Below are 12,112 nucleotides of genomic sequence, written 5' to 3' on the forward strand. Positions count from 1 at the left end.
TATATGTGAGATATAAACCTAAAAGCAACAAACAAACAGGACAAACAAACAGAGACTCATGGACATGGACAATAGACTAGTGGTTACCGAAGGGTAAGAGGAGGGAGGAGAGAGATGGGGTAAAAGGAGTCAAATATGCGGTGATGGAAAGAAAAATAACTATGGGAGGGAAACACACAATGCAATATATATATTGGCCTTACTGTTAAATTGTACACCAGAAACTTACTGGATTTCATTAAACAATGTCACCAAAAAAATAAATTAAAAATAAATTTATAAAAAAAAAATCTAGTATGGAGGAGGAGGAAAGTAAGAGTTATTATAGGTGAAAAAAATGTTAAACATAACTACTGAAGTGGGATGATGTGTACATGGGGTAACACTGTACTATTTTCTCTACTTTTGAGTGTGTTTGCAATCTTCTGCAATACAAAGTATATAAATTAATGTTAAAAGTAATGTGGTTGATAACAGAATATGGGAGAAGCCAAAGATTTTAGGTAGAGTCAAAACAACCTGATTAGGTAGTTCCTTGAAATTCAGTCTTTTACTTCCACCTTAAGGATAAAGTATACATTTAACAATAATCAACATAATGGAAATTCAGGGCTTATTTTTTTTTAATTTCAAGGTGAAAATAAGTTAATATATAACCAAAATACATCAGAAAAACAAAAACAAAACAAAACAAAACAAAACAAAACTATACCGTAAAATTACAGATTTTTCTAGCCATTATCAAAATTGACTTTACATATAAGAATACATTTTATTAAGTAAGCTAAACTGAATGGAGGCCAAAGTTGCAAGTTCCAATGTCAGTTCTCCAATGTTTTGCTGTATTAACTCTTTCAAGTCACTTATATACTTAGGGTTTGCTCTCTGATTTATATAATAGAACTTGAAGATTTGTAAGATGACTCACAGAGGACTGTCCAGCACAGTTTTCCTGTGGATGTCCATAGAAAGCCACAACAGCCAATTCTGCAGTAGCTCTTTCAGGCACTCAAGAACACTACACTGAGGGGGCAAAACAAAAGAAAGTATTCATGAAATCATTCAGACATACCATAATGTTAAGAACTAAGAAACTAAATCAGAGGCTTAGAGAAGGAACTATACCCAATAGCTGCTGCTCCAACCTGATCTATCTCCAGGACACAGTTGGACACAAGCACAAGTTTATTTTCCCCACCCCAGCTTATCAGCCCAGGAAGAGATTCTTGTTTCTCTATATTACATTCATTTATAACATTTATTACATCACCAAATACATTAACACCCACCCCTGTCTCTTTTCAGAGATCCTTTGTAGTTGCTACAGATAAGAGTTTCCCACTCTTTTTACCTTGCATCTACATCTAAGATTTACTCCCTCATTGATGGTCATAAAATTTATCTTGTCTTCTGTGACTGTGGAAAACAAACAATTCTAGATTTTTCCTTTCTCAGGCCTTGCCTTTATTTTCCAGTTCCTCATTCACATATATAAATAGTCCTGACAGAAGAGTGCTTGGGGCATTTATGAGGATAAATCATAATATCTATAAATTTGAAAGCAATCCATACCATCCCGAAACCTAATACAGAAAGCTTTCTGAAACATCCTTAATAAATAAAGGCTGAGATACTATCTGAGTATCTCCAGTGCTCAGTGCTACTTCATACAAACAGTTCAATTAATATTTTTTAGAATGTGAACAAAAAAGGGGGTATGTACAGGTTCACTGGCCGAAAGTAACCTTGCAGTGTGATTTGATCATAAATTCTTAACTGAGTGGGTAGGAACGTCCAGGCTTAGAACTTCCTTAGTGAAAGGATTTTAAGCAGAGTCCATTGTTTTTGTGCATCTAGGTTAATAGACCTTTGAAATGTCAGAAGTAATCCTCTTTTCCAGACTCCCTGCGGGTATAACCACCTTATCTAGAGAGCACAATGTTAACTCTCCTGGACCTTGCTTTCCTCTACCTTCATACAATCTTCCTTATGTTCACTCCTTAATCCCAAATGTATACAAGACACTGCAAAACCTTCATTCTCCAGAACATTTGAGATCTTGCTTCCCAGCATGTCATCAGTTTGGCTCAAATAAACTCATAAAAATTCTCTTAAGGTTTGGATGTTTCTGACCTGGACAAAACCTTGACACCTTACATTCAAGTGTGAATGAATGACCCTTTAGTCACCCCACTCTTTCTTGTACTCTATACTTCTCTGTGCTTCTTTCCCCCTTTCATTGATCCCATCCTTCCCAAATCTTTCAATTGTAGTTTCCAGCACTTCTGTTCCATGGTAATCTAAACCTACACCTTCATATTCTTCAAAGTGTGCCTTCTCTGTCTTCTTATTCTCATCATACCTGGCTCTCCCTCAGCACTCAGCCAGGACACTGTTTCCTCTGAAAACATTTCCACAGCCCACACTTCACTACTTGGACAATTCCCTAGCTCCCCACTCCTAATAAGGGAACAGAATATAAGCTTCTTTGAGATGGTAAATATAAAATGAGAAATAAATATCCCTTTAAGAAGGGAGTTTTAAAAAGATAGTATAAATAAATCAAATAGATGTTCTATTTAATCAGGTGCCACAGAAAAAATCTGCCGTTTTAGAATATTTACAACTATTTTCTGAGCTGCAGAACCTCATTAGCAGTAACATTAGCTGAATTTGTTAAGCTAAGATCAAAGACTCCCATTTCAGATTGCACTTTGCTATAGTCATTCTCATGAATTTGACTATCCTTAGGTTTTCTAACACAACACGAAAGCTATCTATCTTTAATACTATTTCCAAACTATTACTCCTCCTTCCTTATATAAAAAAAAAACCTTTCTCTTTGAGGTTTACACTATCCAACTACACTACCTTTTACTTTTTTTCTTTCCATATATTTGTCATCTACCTCCTTGAAACTTGTATACATTCACTGAAAACCTTCTCACCCTGCCTCGCATCCTGCCATCGGGCCCTGAGTTATGTCAGTGTCTATGAAGATGATCCACCTGCTACTTTAGCTTGTTTCTTGACCTCAAACCAAATAACCTTCATCTTCACTCTACCTTAGTTACACACTCCCACAGCCAGATACTAAACTTTGTCATAACCTGAATTGAACCACCATCAAAATCTACTATTATCTTTTCTTTATTATGACCTCCTATTCTTCCAGCTTTTACCACCCTCAACTCCAACTAGTTATTCTTGCTCTTCACCTTCAGATACATTCAATCCCTTGATTCCTTCATTTTTAATATCAATTTTTACCTTTTTCAGCCTTCTCCTGGCCTTACCTCCGTATCTAGACTAGACCACATTGTTAATCATTCACAATGCCCTTGTACTCCATTTAACCAGCAAAACCTTAAATGATTTCTTCCAACTCATAACTTATGTTCTCCAATCAATCCTACATCTGAGCTGAAGAAAAACACACAACTATAAAGGTTAGTACCACGCCAAATTTATGGTCTCCAACTTCATATGGGCCCTTAATGAAGCTCAATAATCCTTTTACTTGTCTTTAAGCAGTTCTCTCTATTTTTCTCAGCAGCTGTCCTAAGCACATAATATCCTCCTAAACCCCCTACTCAATTCTGTCCTCTAAAACACACTTTCTATTTTGAGAAATTTAACATTTTTAGGTACAAGGTATTTCGACATCTTGCCCTTTCTTCCAACTGTATGAATATATATCCCTAGCCATATGTCCTTGCTCCCAGTCTTAAGAATAAGTGCTACCTCCCAATCCCTCAACATCCATCCGAGCAAATAATCTTGTCTTAAACTAGTACCTTCGTACTTCTGAAATCCTGCATTGTCAATTATCCTCCATTTCCAACCTCTCCCTCTTCTTGACTGGCTCTTTCTATTCTACCTATAAATATGCTCAGTTTTTTCTCACATTGGAAGCAAATAAAAACAAAACAAAAAACCCCCAGAACCATCCCTTGATTCAAAATCCCACTATAGCTATCTTTCTACCTCTTCCTTTTAGCCAAACTCTTTGAAACATATTCTATACTCACTGTCTTGTCTTCACTTCTCATTGACTCAACTTCTACAATCTGGCTTTCACCCCCATACTCCACAGAAACTGTTCACAAAGGTACCTAAAACCTCTGTATTATCAATTCCAAAACAATTTTTTTTGGTCCTTATCTTTCTGGACCTTCCTGAGATACATGGCAATATTGTTCCTTCACTCCTTGATATCCTGTATTCTCTGTTTCCTTGGCACTATTGCTCTCCTGATTCTTTTCATACTTTTTTAAAAATTAAATTTATTGGGGTAACAATGGTTAATAACATTACATTTTCATACTTCATGAAAAAGTTCCTTCTTAGACTCTCCTTTTCAGCTGAAAATTAAATGAGTATTCCCGAGTTCTGTCGTTGGCCCACTGTTTCCCTTCCTCCATCCTTTCCTCTCCCCACCCCCACTCTCAAATATAAATATATGTATGTGTGTATAAATGTATTATTTACTTATTAGGCTGGAACATATGGAATTGCCAATCGTTAAACATCCCTGGTCTACAAAAATGGCAACTTCATATGGTTCAACCTAAAACTGACAGATAAATAGCTCTCTAGATTCGTGGAATAAGAGAAGAAATAAAGAATAACCTAATTAGAAGATAGGAAGAAAATCACAAAAAGTTGTAAAATGAAGGGCCTGAAAATATATTAACTGAGAGAAGTGGAGTGTATTATCATATGAATGATATTGGTCTAGTAGTAAGTTACCAGGACAACATGTTTTTCCTGTAAATGTGGCCAATAGTAGGTGATTTCTTGTGGAAAAAAAAGTTATAAAAGAAACATTACTTATATTGTCATTCTTTTGGAATAGAAATAACCATTCTGTAAGAAAGTGGCTTTCAAACTCAGTCAGGTAGAATTGAAAGCCACAGTGGTCTTTTCAGAGAATGCCTCAAAATAGTAACACAATTTACTATATAAGGTTGGAACAATTTTATTAGCAGAAAATGACTATATTATAAATATACAATATGAATATGAATATCACATGTTTACTTTGGTCATTACTGTATTTCCAGTGTCAAAAAGGATATCTAGCACATAGTGGGTAATCAATAAATGTTGGTGAAATGAATAAGTGTATCTACAAAAATATCAACCACTATGATCAAACTAACTATGCTTAAGTGTTCTCCAGTCTGTTTTTATTAATACTCATTTGCCACCTGCTCATTCATTTTGTCATCTGCTATAAGCGACAACAGTTTAGAAAAACTATATGCAACAAAAACCTTGAAAGCAGAAAACTCTATACATTAACTTTGATTTCAGTGATGCAGCATCTCAAGTTTAGGTCCAAGAGAATTCTGTTAGAAAACCACTGCCGTAACGTGGGTTTGGAATCATGGACCATTGGCTATAGAATAACGGTTCCCACTGAATCTAAGCTAGATAGTTTTTTTGTTTTTTTTTTTTTACCTTGAAATAAATGGTTGATGTAAAGAAGAGCTGTGTTAGATGGTCAAAAATAACTGGTTTCACCTCTAGGAAATTAAAAAAAAAGATTATACAAAATACTTTTATTTAATATTACATTGAATTATATCTGACACCCAAAATTTCAATGATACGTACCAGAGAAGTTACTAATAGGAATCCAGCACACAAGCTGAAGGAACTGTGACCGACAACAGGAGCCATCCCAGAGAGGAAGGCTCTTATATAGGAATGCTTCACAGGAATAAAACCCCTCCTGTAACATAAGTCAATGGTAAAACCTTATATGGAACTCTTCGGTTTTAACTGCTCTCTAAACAACCAGTTTATTCTATGCTTTAGTTGTTTTACTCTTAGACTAATTTTGTCATCAATATAATTCAAAGTCTTGAGTTAGGTACCAGACTTCTTCATAAAAAGGATCAGATGATTAATATTTGGATATATCAGCATCTTTATCAATAGAGTTTCCAAACACCATAAACTTCATCAATTAGAAAGAAGGTAAAAAGTCAAGTTACGGAATATTTTTAAAGAGAAATAAAATTGTACTATTTTGGAGAACATGCAGTCACTTGAACAGTCACTAAATGTATACAACGTTAGACAGTGAGGCTGGAATTTCATTAGAGGCCACAGAACAAACCCAAACTCTGGGCAACTCCATCTGGAGAGGACTGAGTATCTAGGCTATTTACATTTCCACCAAAGTAAGACCCTAGGGCCTTCCTTTTATCCTTTGTCACCCTGAGCCTTAAATAGTAGTGCACACCAGGACTCTATTCTGGACCTTTTCATGACATGAATTCTCTGGACAATCTCACCAATAACATAGCTAAAACCACCACCTATATCATAAGGAGTCTTCAATCTGTGTCTCTAGCCTAATTCTCTTTCCTGAGCTCCAGACTCCTTATCTAACTGCCTTCTGGATATGACTTCTTAGATGTCCCACAGACATCTTTTAAATCAAATTTATCTTTCTTTCCAACCCTGCTCCTCCTCTAGTCCCTTTCTCACTGAATTCCATCATCATCTTCCCAAGCAGGAAACCTAAAAAGCAACCTAAATTCATCTCTTTATCCTCATCAGCATCATTCACACCCAACTCCAACTCAATGGTCTCACACCAAATCCTTGAGATTTATTCAACAACATTAATTGAGCATCTCTTTTGTACCAGGTACCAAGCTGAACGCCTGTACATGAAGAAAATTTAGACAGGGTTCCCACCCGCTGGGAGGTTATAATGTATAGAGAAACAGATGCTGAAAAGTACCATGATACAGGTAAACATAGAGAGCCACGGGCGCACACAGAACAAACATCTAACCCACACTGGGGTATTGAGTAAAGGCTTCTTGATAGTGCTGATAGCTGAGTTGTAGCTTAAAGTACAACTGAGGGTTATGTAGGCCAAATAAAACATATTTGACATTTGAACAATGTTGATTTTAAGAATACAAGGAGTGACCCTATGAGATTTATCTTACTGGCTTACTCGATTAATCAAATACATTCAAGTACATCTTCAGTATGTGCTCTTAAATTACAGGCCATTCTCACTTATTTGCATACTTTAACAAATTCTTTCTTTAAATCCAATAGTACGAAGACAAATGTCAATTCAACTCAGCTCTACTTATGAATTTTGAATTAAGCAAATATTGTTTACAAAAGATGTTGAGCACTAAAGAAAAGGTTTTCAATGGCTATCCAAATAAATTTTAGTAAGAAGTGGAATCTTACTTGTAAGAAGCACTCTGCTCTGATGACAGTGTCCAGGAAGTTAGCAAATTCTTTCCCATGTTCATAATTATTCACCTTGTACCAAATACATTCTGAAGCAGAAATATTAAACATTAGCATCCTGTTGTACAATAACAACTGCATAAAACATAATTACCATAACTCTAAAGTGACAAAAAAAAATGAGAAATATAAACAAGCCATCAGTCTCATATACCCTAGCCAACTCGCAGTGTAGAGTCCAACAGTACATGGAAGCGATAGTGAGAAGTTCTTCAAGAACTTAGTAATACAGGAGGAAAGTGTATGTGAAAAATTCAACTGCTAAAATTCACATATAATGAACGTGATTTGCTTTATGTCACATAGTAATCCAAGAGACTATGAATGTATGAATTTCAAGTTTGCCAATGCTCTGAACTTCAACTACAGTGAGCTGAGGGTAATCTAAGAGTGGCAGGACTCTTGTAAGTGCAAATCTAACTGTATCATATCCTACCTAAAGGAAGTCTCTAAGCAGAAAAAGGAGAGTTAACCTGGAATGACTTAAACCAACTTTTAAACACATGAGGAGTCAGGAGTTACTTATTCAGGACAGAAACAATCTGGGGAACAAAATACTATCTCTAGAAAAATCGACCCCCTTGGAAGAATAAAATGATCAGATTTACTATGGCCTGGATGAAAAACTTCCTCGCTGCCCTTTCCTTCAATTCTATAATTAGAAAATCTTCTAATGACTAATTTGGCTCCCATATATATTGAATAGCCTAAGAAAGGAGCTATTCTAGTTGGCAGACATGAACGTTTTGGTTGCCAGAATTACTTCCATTATGAAATAATAAGGTGACATTCTGGTTTATGCAATTGTCCCCTCTGAGTTTGGTTAGCATTGCTTTTAAGATTCTAGGGGCTTAATGGCAAGTTTTCGGACATACAAAAATAAAGAGTCCTTGGATTGTGATGGTCATCAAAGTGGAGTCACCCAGTGAGCTTTGGTGGCCATCTAGCAGTATTTCCTTAACAACACACCTACTTTCTTACTGCCCTTAAAATTATAACAAGGGAAGCATTCAGGCTCTGAATATATGATTACCAGAGAAATAATTACAGCATATGAAGGCTCCTCCTGTCTAGAATTTGACACTCTTATAAAAGAAACCCATTTGTAAACTATCTTGTTCCTTCCTCATTCATCCAACTTTTAAGTATCAGTTTTCTACCTTCTTGTAATGTTTGACTCAACCAATGATAGAGCCTCAGTAAGACTGATTGATCTCTGACACAGTTAATATAGTGAAGTAGCAGAGAATTGTTCAGCACTGCACCCATCTGAGAAGGCAGCTGCAAAGACAAAACAATCGGTCAACTTTACATAAGTATATAAAAGTAGGTGAGAGCAACAAGTAAATCAACAGATAGGAAATGTATCACAAAAAGAAAGGCCATGAAGAGCAAATGGAAAATGCAAATCAGCACATGGTCCAGTCACATACCTCTAAGCAATGAATGTTCTGTAAGAGCTGAGGGAAGCTTTTAAGCTGTTCTACTGGAAATGATCTATTCCTACCAAGATAATCAGAAAGACTCATTCCTTTTTTTCCATATTCTTTACTGTGGCTACTGGAATCTAGCACTGGTATAAGTGACGGAGAATTCCATTTCTAAAGAAGAAAGAGAATAAACCAATCTATCAATGGACTGAACAGACTACAAAATATAAATGTAAAAGCAGTCGTTAAGGTGGTTCAATGAATGGAGCTTGAATGTGGTTTGCATAGAATCCTGATTAATAAAAATGTATTTAAATATCTATAGTCTCTTCCAACATCTGAATGGTTATTGTTAGGCTTTATTTTAAAAAGGCCTCTCAAGTCATTTGGGGTTTTAGATACTTACTCTTTTTCCAGGACGGACATTAGCTGGACCTAACATCAGCTTTAGAGGTTCTGGAGAAGGTCCCTGATTCCTTTGCCTCACAGCAAATATAGCTGTCTTCCACAGATTCTCTGAATTCTTAAAAAAGATCTATAAATTTGAATATAAAGTACATGAGAGTAGGAACCTACAAGCTGAAGCAATATAAAATCCAAACTCTTCATTAATTGAATGTGTATTATGAAATATTTTGTACCCATACAAATCCATTTAAAGATTTACTGATCAGGAATCAATTAATTACATCGAATGCAATCAAAACATAGTGCCAATCTCTAAAAAATACTTCCCAGAAACAATGCCACAAAGTAGATCTTAAAACAGTATGCTGTAAACATTATAGTCCAAATTTGTAAATTATTTTCATCAAGAACAGCATATTTCAATCTCAATATGACTCATTGCTCCTTAATCCCTTACCTTCTTCTTTACAGGCAAAGATACAGAAATCAAAGTAGGAATAAAGAACTTATACAGTGACAACAAAGCCTGGAGATAAGGCTGCTTTCCCTGAAATAAAATGAGAGTTTTCAGTTTTCAATCCTGTGGTCAATAAGAAAACAAATAACAATAAAATAAAAGATTAAACATATATTCAGACCTTAATTTTACTATGTGATATAGTTATAGGCAAATGCTATAGAAAAATCAAAGCAGCCATTTAAATCAACTATCGTAAAACAACCCTCACCAACCTGTCTTCTCTTTTATGACCTTTTCCCCTACTTTACTTCTTCCTTATATTTTCTCTCTTCTTCTCTGCCCATGCCTTAGTCTTACCAGTCATATCTGTTAGCATGGCTTACTCTCACTGGTAGCATATTTAGCACTCAAAGTTTACTAATTCTTGATGTAGACAGGAAGGTGGGAAGACAAAAAGGGATGCCAAGAAAATAGAGCAAAGGAAATATTAATAATTTAAAATCATAATTCACGAAAAATTAACTAGGAAATCTAGCAATGGGTATGCAGTAGCCAAGCTGCTTGCTATAACTGCAAGTCTTAACCAAAACATGAATTTTACAATGACAGAAGTCATTACAGCTGGATACATGTGTTTGATATATATCTGGCTATCCAGAGAAAACATATCACTAAAATGAATTTCAAGGAAGTAACCAAATTGTTTTATTATATTACAATTTTGTTGAATCCACTACTATACAAAATAAGGCAGGCAGAAAATGGGGCTTAGCAATACAGCATCCTTATAACAGCTTCTTGAAATTAAGTTTATTATAATAAAACCAAAATGACCCAGTTTTTCTATGCCCAAATATCTTCTGATCTCTGTACTCCTATCAATTAGTATTAGAGTGCTTGCTTTGAGTTGCGATGTTTTTCGAGAAAGCAGATATTTAGTAGTGGAAAGACCTTTAGAACTTACTGTCTACTTAACTAAATCTATCTTTGTTATTAAAAAGTTAACACTCTTTTTCAAAAGGGGCATTTTTATACATGGCATATTGAACATATGTATTTAACTCTGGGTCCTCCCAAAGCCTCACTAAAAAGTAAATGAATGAAAAGGTATAAAAATCACAAATTCGAAGAGAACAAGAAAGGAGGCAACAGCAAATGAGGGATCATTTAAATATGGACAAACAAGGTTTACCGGGTATTAGGGAAGAGCCTCTACTGTGAAAGACCAAACTAAAGAAAGGAACTCTGAGGAAACAGAGACAAAGCTGGGAAGAGAAAAACAAAATCACAGCCTAAGGCACACAGGCTCATTCCTGTGGCAAGAGGAGAATCCCAGAAACCACAGTCACCAACCCTTAAGAAGAAACCTACCTCCCGCTTCCAGTTCCAAAGACTGCTCTCAACTGGGCCTGGTGCTTATAATATAACACTTCCCACCATTCATGCTTATCATCTGAGAGTCAATTTCTGTGTTTTGTTTCCTCCATGGATCAGGAGTTATGGGGCATGGATGAGTATGGAGGGGATACATGTCCTTGCGAGTACCAGAAATTCACATATCCAATATATTTTGTTCACACGCTGATTATGTCTGTTACCATTATATATGTTCGGTTATATGTGAGCATGGCTGTGTCTTCTTGGTTTGATATTGTTGAACTTAACCAAAGTCACCAAAATATAGCTAATCAAAACAATTTTATAAATGCATATTTATAAATGGCACTGATGATGGAATAATTTAGTAACATACTATATCGAATGTTAATAAAGCCATACATTTCATGTCTGGGTTTAAAATATCTAGACAATCGTGTACTAAATCATTTTTTTAAAACTTGAATATACACTGTTGTTTTCATCAACACAAATCAGCAAGAGCTTATTTATAGTAAAAATTTTCTTATTCTGTTGAAATGTTTTGCTGTTAACATTGAAAAATGTATATCTTTTTCACAATTTCTATTAATGTGAAGTGAAATTCAATTTGAACAAAAACATTATCATTAATATCCTCAGAGAGCTAAGAGAAGATATGGTATCCATAGAATGCAAAAGAAGAACAATCACTGAATTGTACTAACTGTATGCTGTAAACATTATAGTCCTACTGGAGAAGCATGAATGTGTTTGTGTTTTTCATTAAATTTAAATGCCTTCGGGTAGGTCATGCAGGCTTCAGCAGTTAGGCATAGGCACTGCAACTTCCTATTGTTTTATACCCAAAGTGTTACAGATCTCTGTTACCTGGCAGGTATAGTAGAAATGATAATGCAAGAGAGCTGTAAGGACGAGATAATGATCAGGGAATAAATATACTGAAGTTTAAGTATCTAGAAAAGAATGCTTTCCTAGATCACGTCAACAAAATAAATAAATAAATAAACTGGTCACTTTAATAAAATAGTCATTTTTGACTACCCCCTGACACTTGTTTCCCAGCCATACCAACCTAGTTCCCCAAACAGTTTCTACTGTTTGACAGCTCCGTGTCTTTGCTCATGCTATTCACTTTCTC

At 35.3% G+C, this 12,112-nt stretch overlaps 1 protein-coding gene across 2 annotated transcripts in view; it reads right to left on the minus strand.

Moving 5' to 3' along the window:
* Positions 1 to 12,112, minus strand: part of CENPI (centromere protein I) — a 57,099-nt gene that overhangs the window by 29,041 nt on the left and 15,946 nt on the right. For both annotated transcript variants that reach the window (XM_006920713.3, XM_015596227.2), the window contains exons 8-15: positions 9,592 to 9,681; positions 9,133 to 9,261; positions 8,730 to 8,897; positions 8,457 to 8,577; positions 7,234 to 7,325; positions 5,623 to 5,740; positions 5,467 to 5,531; positions 929 to 1,023 (exon numbers count right to left, since the gene is read on the minus strand). In XM_006920713.3, coding sequence (XP_006920775.3) covers positions 929 to 1,023; positions 5,467 to 5,531; positions 5,623 to 5,740; positions 7,234 to 7,325; positions 8,457 to 8,577; positions 8,730 to 8,897; positions 9,133 to 9,261; positions 9,592 to 9,681 — 878 coding nt within the window. The remainder of the gene's footprint in view (positions 1 to 928; positions 1,024 to 5,466; positions 5,532 to 5,622; positions 5,741 to 7,233; positions 7,326 to 8,456; positions 8,578 to 8,729; positions 8,898 to 9,132; positions 9,262 to 9,591; positions 9,682 to 12,112) is intronic.

The sequence above is a fragment of the Pteropus alecto genome, unplaced genomic scaffold (assembly GCF_000325575.1).
Source record: "Pteropus alecto unplaced genomic scaffold, ASM32557v1 scaffold179, whole genome shotgun sequence".
Classification (NCBI taxonomy): Eukaryota; Metazoa; Chordata; class Mammalia; order Chiroptera; family Pteropodidae; genus Pteropus; species Pteropus alecto.